The 9,317-nt window shown below is 54.0% G+C and overlaps 1 protein-coding gene across 1 annotated transcript; it reads left to right on the top strand.

Moving 5' to 3' along the window:
- The first annotated feature begins 4,972 nt into the window (after window positions 1-4,972).
- On the top strand, window positions 4,973-8,790 carry ARF6 (ARF GTPase 6). The gene has a single exon (XM_005497025.4). It carries the CDS (start codon window positions 5,362-5,364, stop codon window positions 5,887-5,889), a length of 528 nt encoding a protein of 175 aa, XP_005497082.1. The 5' UTR covers window positions 4,973-5,361; the 3' UTR covers window positions 5,890-8,790.
- The last annotated feature ends 527 nt before the right edge of the window (window positions 8,791-9,317 follow it).

The raw sequence follows: 9,317 nt of genomic DNA, 5'->3' as shown, positions 1-9,317 counted from the left end.
AAGGTATTCAGCTTACTTTTAAAACATTTAACCCACTTTTAAAACATTCAGCTTGCTTTTGAAACATTTAACTCACTTTTAAAATATTTAACTCACTTTTAAAATATTTAACTCCTGCAGGCTACCCAGTAACTCACTGGGGGTTGCCAAGGACCTGAGAAGGGTTTTAATTCTCGAGCAGGGGTGTGAAACTGAACCTCTCCTAAGAGCTCACGTTTTTCAGGTAATTTAGAACATATTTGGGTATTTTGAGTGTGGTTTTTGGTGTATTTTACCTTGAAAATCAGTCAGCAGGGTAAGGCTGAGCTATGAGGAGCAGACAGTGCCCAGAGGTGCATTCCTTTCCCTGAGGGTGTTACAGCCCTTCTGTAAATAATTTCAGATTTATATCCATCCTGAGGGGAAGAACCTGCTTTCCTCAGACCATCACACTTCATCTGTGGGGACAAATTCCCACCTCATGTTAAAAATAAGGGCCTGTTTTCCAAACAAATCCCCATTTTAAAGGCTGTGCTCTCCCAGAGGCTCAGCAGGGACACAGCAGTGGGATCCCTCAGACAGCAAAGCCTTTTTTTCGCTTTTCTGAAGTTATTTCCATTTGCTTCCTGTTTACCCTCCTTCCTGTGCACTCACGGAAAGCACCAGGACTCCACTGAAACGTTCCAAAAGTAGGTGGTGCTCTGTCCCCAGCTTCTCCCATTCCCTGTGAGCAGAGGGCTGACTGCACTCAGTTCATCAGTGACTGATTGGAGATCCTGACTCCCCAAAGCGCTGAGTGCTCAAATGTCTCCTTGCTATCTGTGCTCCCCAAGAGCAGGGATATTTCCTTTAAAAGCACACCCAGGCCAGGGCAAATCTGCCCTGGTGAGCTTGGGAAGTTTTCCTGAAGGGCAGGGAATGAATCCCAGCACAGGTGGGATAGCATTGGAGTGAATCCCATTTCTCTTCTGAGGAAGAGCTTGTTCCTGTGCAGTGAGCAGGCACTGGAACAGATCGCCCAGAGAGGAGCTGCCAGTGCTGGAGACATTCCAGAACCAGCTGGGCACAATCCTGGAGAAGGGAGGTGGCACCAGGTGACCCCACTGTGGTCCCTTCCAACCCGAGCAGCTTTTGCAACTTCTGTCAGCTTCGTTTGGCCATGTTTTGGTCCTTTGCACTGCAACTCACTTCCTCCCAGACCATTTTTTGAAGAGACTAAATCTGCCGATTTTCGGGGTTTTTTCAATTGCATTGTATTTGATCCTATCTCCTTTCCAGAGTGTTTGTAAGCCTTTCTTTTCGGGGTCGCAAGATTCCGTTTCCCTTCCCGAAAGGAAATTTCATTTTCTTTCGGGAAGGGAAACGGAATCTTGCGATTTCAATGGGGACCAGTAGGGGAATCTTTGGTGCATGTCCCTGCACTTGATGGCATGCCACGCCTTTGCATGGCTTGGACTTTGCGGAAATTTTTTTTTCTTTTTTTGACTATCCATAGCATGTCCCTCATATGTTCCCCTCCAAGCGCAGTGTTCCTCCTTGACTTTTTTCCCTGCTTTTGCAGCATCTGCCAACTGAGTTTTGGCCTGTTTTGGTCCTTTGCACTGCGCTGGATGGAATCCCGGTCCATTTCCTTCTAGTCCCAAAATTTTATTTTTTTCTCCTCCAATTGCAGTTCCTTGGGTGGGATCTCCATTCCAGAGCGTTTGTAAGTCCTTCTTTTGTGTTTTGGCCTTCAGCAGGGATCAATTTGGGCAAGCTTTGGTGCATGTCCCTGCACTTGAAGGGCACGGAACCACATCCCCCCATCAGTGTGAGGTTTCTGTGGGAAGCAGGGCAGCTCATCATTCCTCTCTGGCAGGTTTGGAGCCGTGGATGAACAGGGGAAGGTCAGGTTTGGGTGCTCTCAGTGTCACCCAGAGGCAGAGGCTGCAACCACGGCCCAGAGCAGCTCCACTCGGCCACGGGCTCTGCCAGGGATCCAGGGAAAAGATTGAGATGCCTCGTGCAGGCTGACCTAGAGCAGAGGCTGGATGGAGCTCCAGAATAAAGCAGGGATTTATCCAAAGCATCTCCTCCATGCATCCACCTTGGGCAGCACCAGAGCCCAGCCAGGGCTGCACCCAAGATCAACCAAAATGGCCCCAAAATGCACGGCCGGGCACGGGCTCTGTCCCTGGGATCAGTTCTGCTCCATTTGCACCTTGCAGTTCATTGTCCCATCCCAGCTTCAGCCCAGGCAGTCCCACCCTGCTTGTTTTTCTCTCTGCAGCCCACGGGGTTTGTGCTCTGGGGCTGAGATTTGGGTCATTTGTCCTTGGTGCCCAGCTGGAGCAGGAATTGTTTTGTCTCCCTGTTCTGTGCACAGAGCTCACCATCCCACAACATGAAGCTCAGACCTGCACAATAAAGCAGCGCAGAATGTGAAAAATACAAAACCTAAAACCTGAGGCATCATTAGCAGGCAGAGGGATAACAGGGGTTGGGGCAGGGGCACTGGGAGGGCCCAATCTCCACAGGGCTCCAGGGCAGGAGCAGCTCAGAGAAACTCTGGCAGGTGCTGCACAGGTCCCATCACTTCTCCAGGAGGGAAAGGACAGAAGGAGTTCAGAAAAGCTGTTTGCCAGATGAAACAGGCAAAGCTAAAGCAGGCCAAGCCCTGTTTGCACCCAGTCCCCAGGGAGGTTGGACAATGCCATCTCCAACAAAGCAAACAAAGCCAAGATTCAAGAGGAGAGACCTGAGGAACAGCAGGGCTGGGTGCAAAGTGGGAGCAGATGATGGAAAGGGAACTTCCCCACCCTGCAGGTGCTCCTTCCATGGGGTTTCGTGGTACCCTGAGGGGGTGACACAGCCCCCAGACCCCACCCCGTGCTCCACCACGTGTGCTTTATTCTCACCTAATCCCTGAGATCCACGCTCCTCACCTGGGTCCTGGAGAGAGCCCCAGAGGAGCCTCTCAGCTCTTACAGAGAAAGCAGAACGACCTCAGCACGGTCACACCCTCCCCTCAACGCTCTGCACTGTCAGAACAAAAGCACCAAAAGTCATTTCCTGGCGGCACAAAAAGCTGCTCCGAGGCTGAGGGAAGAACTCAGATTCCGGCTCACGGGCCAAGGAAGGATCTCAGAGCTCCTGCCCTCACCTTTCTCTGCTGTTGTAACCCTTGTGGGCTTGTGCTGCCTGACTGAATGAGCCCAGCAGCACAGAAATGCCCACACTGAGCAGAGCTGAGTGGAAACCCCCCAGCATCCACAGCCTGGTGGTAATCTTAGCCCTGCAAGTATTCAGCTCTCTGTTTAGATAAATATCCCGTGCTAGTGAGAGAGGAGACTGAGCCAGCTCCAGCGGGATCCAGCGGGATCAGGGCTGGCTGGAAATCCCAGCCCAGGGTGATAATTAGCAGCATTATCTGCTGGTTTAATCAGCAGAGGTGAACTCTGGCAGTGCTGGGCCGGGCCAGGCAGGGACACTGCTGAGCCCTGGGGTCAGTAGGCCATGCCCTGGCACAGCCTCTCACTGGAGGGGTCAGGGATGTCGTGTTTGCCTTGGCATCCTCCCTCCTGGCTCGCTGCAGGAAAGGGCAAAGCCTTCCTCAAAAACTCCTCCTGACACGACAGAACCATGGAAAATCCTGAGCTGGAAGGGACCCCAAGGATCATGGATCCAAACCTCTGGCCCTGCAGGGGAAGAACCTTTCCCTTTCTCCAAGCTAAACCCCCCTGCACAGCTCCAGCCCTTCCTGTCCCTGCTCACCAGAGAGAAGATCCCTTATGAATCGATCCCTTAATAATTCTGCAATTTAGGAAACTTCCCGTTCTCTTAAAGACACCAAAGCATTCCCTTGGCAGCTCCAAGAGGGATTGCTTTCCATGTACCAGGACATCAGCCACAGGAATCAATTCAGTTTGGTGGTTTTGAAGGGAATGGGGAGAGGGAAGTCAATCCTACACAGCCTCAAGGGGATGAATGCACACCGTGCTCCCCAGCAGGAGACCCCAAAGGGACCAAGGGCATCCCCATGGGAGGTGTCCCTGCTGTCCCTGCCCATGGCAGGGGGGGAGGGGATGGGCTGTAAGGTCCCTTCCAACCCGCACCAGTCTGGGATTCTCTGGTTTTGTGGGATTTGTGCTCCAGGTGCCGCTTCCCCCATTCACTGCCCGAACTAAGGAGCAGCCACCGACACAGGGGGGCACCCACAGGACCCGGGTGGGCACCCGAGCCCGGCCGGGAGGAGCGGCTGGCAGCGCCCCCGCGTCCCTGGCACTGTTCCCGTGGCCCTGGCAGCGCCCCCGTGTCCCGGTCCCCAGCACGGCCCCAGGGCGGGGTGCGGGCAGGGCCGGGCGGCGGGACCGGCCCGGCGTGTGCGTGCAGAGCCGCGATCCGGGCCGGGCGTGCCGGGGCACAGCTCCGGGCACAGGGCAGGGCCGGGCCCGGCCGCCGCGGGCTGTCCCGGGCGCTGATCCGCGGAGTTTCACCCGCCGGGATAAGGAGGAGTCACGGCCCCGCTGAGGCAGCGCTGAATCACGGCCGGCGGGGCTGGAGGGGCCCTCACGGCCCGGCCCATGGCAGGGACACCTCCCTCTGCCCCGGCCGCTCCCAGCGCGGCCTCGGACCCTGCCGGGGACCCGGGGGCAGCCACAGCCTCTCCGGGCACCCGTACCAGGGGCTCCCCGTCCCCGCCGCGCACACCGCCCGTCCCGGGGCAGGTTTATCGCTCGGTCCCGGGGCCGCTCCCACCCTTTCCCTCCCCGGTGCTGCCCCTTTAAGACGCGCCCCGCGCGCGCCCCGCGCTGACGCGCGATCGCGTGGCGCCTCTCCCCACCGCGGCCCCGCCCCCTCCGTGCGCCGCGCGCGCGCCGCCCCGCCTCGTCCAATCAGCGTCGAGGCCCCGCCCCCTCTGGGAGCCCCGGGGCGGGGCCGCGGCGGCTGCGCAGGCGCGCGGGGCGGGCGGGAAGGCGCGGGCGGAAGGGGGGCGGGGCCGCAGCGGGGCGTGGCGGGGCGCGCGCGGGCGCATGCGCGGGGCGGCGGCGGGGCGGAAGCGGGCGCGGGCGCGCGCGGCCCCTTTCCGGCGGCGCGGGCGGAGGGAGCGGCGCGCGGGGCCCTCAGGTACGGCCGGGACGCTCCCGGGCCATCGCGGCCGCTGCCGGCGCTGCACGGCGCTCCCCGGCCTTCGGGACCCTCCCGCCGCCGCCGCGCCGGCACCCATGAGCTGAGGCGCCGCGGCGGGAGCCCAGGCAGGAGCGGGCGGAGCCGCCGCCGCGGGCCCGGCGGAGCAGCGGAGCCGCCTCCCCGCCGCCCCATGCGCGGCCCGCGCTGAGCCCCGCCCGCCCTTCCCCGCCGGGCCGGCGCTCGCCCTCTCGCCCTCCCTTGGATGCCGCCGAGATGGGCAAGGTGCTGTCCAAGATCTTCGGGAACAAGGAGATGCGGATCCTGATGCTGGGGCTGGACGCGGCCGGCAAGACCACGATCCTGTACAAGCTGAAGCTGGGCCAGTCGGTGACCACCATCCCCACCGTGGGCTTCAACGTGGAGACCGTCACCTACAAGAACGTCAAGTTCAACGTGTGGGACGTGGGCGGCCAGGACAAGATCCGGCCCCTGTGGCGGCACTACTACACGGGCACGCAGGGGCTCATCTTCGTGGTGGACTGCGCCGACCGCGACCGCATCGACGAGGCGCGGCAGGAGCTGCACCGCATCATCAACGACCGGGAGATGCGGGACGCCATCATCCTCATCTTCGCCAACAAGCAGGACCTGCCCGACGCCATGAAACCCCACGAGATCCAGGAGAAACTGGGCCTGACCCGGATCAGGGATAGGAATTGGTATGTGCAGCCCTCCTGTGCCACGACGGGGGATGGACTCTACGAAGGGCTGACGTGGTTAACGTCCAATTATAAATCCTAATGGGAGAGGAACTATTTAGTCTACAAAGAATTAAAGAAACAAAACAAAAAAATTAAACAAACATAAAAAAAAGAAACAAAAAAATTAAAATAACCCACGTGGCTTTCCAGAAGAATGATTCTCTACTGAAAAGTAAAAACAAAACCGCATCCATAGGATTATGATCACCTTTCTCCAGTTGCCACCCTTTCCTCCTGCACCCTTGGCTGGATTCCTGTTCTAACTCCTCCTGCTTGGCGTTAGGATGCTCTAACCTCCGAATGTGACACGAACACAGGCACTAGATGCTATGGCAGACTTCCAGCAAACAGGGGAAGGACACATTATAGACTTGCTAAGTAACTTTTTTTTGTTTTTTTTTTTTCCTTTTTCCTCTCGTTAGCCCTTTGCTGGTTTGATTATTTTGGGGGATGTTGGGGGAGGGGGTCCATTTTCAGTGTATGCTTTCTGGGTCTATTTTTTGATTATATATATTTTTTTTCTCTCTCTTCTCTCACTTTGCTGTAGATTGCTACTTTTTTGCATTCTTGCAGGATATGTTGCTAGGTCGACTTCATCTAGTAAACTGAAAATTGTTGCTTAAAATCAAACTGCAGTCTGTCTTTTTATATTAAGGACTTTTTTTTTTTTTTTAAAGGAAAAAAAAAGTTCTGTTAATCTGTAACCAAACAGTGACTCAGTCTGGCTCCACGGCTCAGGCTAACGAGGGGAACTCTTGCCCGCAGTGGCACAGAGTGGGAATTCCACTGTAACGTGTTCAAAGTGCGTGTCGGGCGCTGGGAAATGTAAGAACTGCTTTGGAATGTCAGCTGGGAAGTTGTGACCCATACATCATGCATGAGGAGGGATGCAAAACCAGCTCCCCACACCACACAGCAAAGCAGGCGTGAGCGGTGCTGTAGTTCCAGGGCAGGCACCGGGCAGGTTTTTTGTCTTTAATGAGGTTTAGTTGCAGTTTTTTACTCCTTGGTGTCGCTCCTCGGGCCGGGGCTCTTTCCAGCAGATGCAGCAATAAAATGTTGCAATGAGTTTGACTTTAAATCAGATGTTTTGGCAAAAGTCCAGCTCTGACTTGCCTCTCGCTTCCATCTCAAGGCAGCTGGAGACACCTAAACCTTGAAAGGATTCCTGTTTCTTTCCAACAGCCAGAAGGAAATTGGTGTTGTTATTATTATTATTATTGTTCTTTTTCCATGCTGGAGCCTTGCGGAGGGGCGCGTTCCGAGCCGAGCTCTGCTCGAGCCCGGGTTTCTGACATCGGGAAGGGCCATTTTGAGGAAATCACGGCTGGCTTTGGCTTTCCAAGGCCGGCCCGAGCTGCTGCCCCGTGCGGGGCTGCTGTGGCACAGGGAGCTGTGTTGGGTGTGCGAGCCCCGCTGAGGAACCGCTCTCAGAGAGAGAGAATCGACGCTGAATGTAAACTTCCATAATTAGTTCTTAAAGGGCAGAGCAGCTCGTTAGCCATGTCACAGCCTGTAGCTGGGGCTGGCCAATCAAAAACCCCACCCAGAGCGAGTATTTGCATAAAAACTCAATCAAGTATTAATTAACGCTGGGTGCACAAACTGTTAAAGCAGCTGGTTCTTATTCAGCCTTAAGGATTAACTTCAGATTTCCTCAAGGAGTTAAAACTCCTTTGGGGAATTCTAGGAATGTATGCTACAAAACCAGAAGAAAATGGCTTTTATTTTCCATTTTTTCCTTCATTGTGTTCTCTTTTCAAGAATCTAAGTTTTACATGGAATTGGGGGCATTACACTACATTGCTGCAGTGGTGACTCTGCATGCTGAGTACCTTGTACATGGAGCTCTTACCAAAGATGTATGGGAAGATAAAAATCCTGAATTCACTTCTGAAATCCAATGCTTTGGAGCACTTCAAAGTCCTTTTAGAGTGTGGTTCCAAAAAAAAAGACTTTTCTGGATGTGGGTTGCAAATGGGACTGGATGGGTTCTTGGTGCTAGAAGATAGAGCATTGATGGACTTTGTGAATTGTAGAGAGTCTGCAGAAGCTTAATGTAGAAATAATTCTTCCATCTCAGCCCTAAAGAAGAGGAAGTGAGATTAGTTTATTTTAATCCACGGCTTTTTGCCATTGGAATATCATTGCTCTATTTTCTAGCTTTTCTTTTTCTTTTCCTGTTGCTGTAACTTAATGAACAGTGTGGTGGTATAAAAACTTCAAATTACAACAATATGGTTACTGTTTTCTTCTGGAGCATCAATAAAATAGCCAAGCACAAAGTAAATGCCTAAACTGGAAAACTTGAAGCTCTATTAATGGTTCTTGAACTTTCTTAAACCTACTCTCAGTCAACATGAAAACTTCAATACCTTCATTTTTTGTCTGAGTTGGTTTCCTGTGTTTCCAAGCGCTGGGGCAGCCTTTGCATTAAGTTGATTTTGCAATTTTTGTATCCCCTTAGAAGTAACTTTGTAATTCTGTTTTTTTGTAGGTGAAAGGAAATTGCTTTTGCTTCTGGATTTTTAAAAATTTTTTTTGGGGGGGAGTGGGGAGGAAGAGATGGGGGAGAAGAAGTTACTGGAAGGTGTGGCAGAGCCGCCAGAAATAAACGGCCGCGGCCACCCAGCACAACCCCACGGGTTTCACTTCCAACACGTCCTTTCCAGGCTGTAGCTGGACCTCAGCACGAGGGAGTGGCTGTCAGTAGGATGAAAAGTGGGAATTCTGTACCAAACAAACCAGTCTGGAATTCCAAGTGCATCGATTTGTGTTCGTGTGAATTTATGGAGTAAGTTTTGAATCGTGTCCGACCAAGTGACTGAGTTTGTGGCCTGTGATCTCCCTGACTGAAGTTGCCAGGAATTTTGTGTTCTCAATATGGCTGTAGTGTTGGTAAAGAACTAATAAGCAGAAAATAAAGCAATTATACAGCGGAGCTCTCCTGGTATGTTACTTGTATTGAATTATGAGAGAAGCAGAAAGGGGCAATCTGGTGCTGGAGTCTGGCATAAAGAGGGCTCTGTTCTGGATCTCCCAGATTGGAAGCCTGGCTGGAATTCCTTTGAGGATTAGATGAGAAAGTGGAAAAGGAAGATGCTGCTTTAATATTCCCACTTGAGCAAACGTTACTGTCAGGGCTCTGCAGCCTCGGTGCCAGCCCCACCTCACTGGGAGGTGAGGGCAGGGAGGGGTGGAACCCTGTCCCGGCCGAGTTCCAGCAGGAAACTCCCTGGAAGGGCAGCCCGAGGCCGGTGTGGAGCACAGGGATGGACAGAGGGGCTGATGAGTGACAGATGTGACATTGGGACTCGAGTGAGCTGACAAAAGGACTTGGGCAGGTGCTGGGGCTGGGGAGCGGCGGGACACGGCTCCTGTGACAGCTGCCATCCCCTGGGACAGGCTGGGGTCACAGCCAGAGCTCTGCTCCCACCACAGCTGCAGGTGCCGGGCCGGGGGCCAGCC

The sequence above is a fragment of the Zonotrichia albicollis genome, chromosome 6 (assembly GCF_047830755.1).
Source record: "Zonotrichia albicollis isolate bZonAlb1 chromosome 6, bZonAlb1.hap1, whole genome shotgun sequence".
In the NCBI taxonomy this organism is placed as follows: domain Eukaryota; kingdom Metazoa; phylum Chordata; class Aves; order Passeriformes; family Passerellidae; genus Zonotrichia; species Zonotrichia albicollis.
This window is presented reverse-complemented; position numbering and strand designations above follow the sequence as displayed.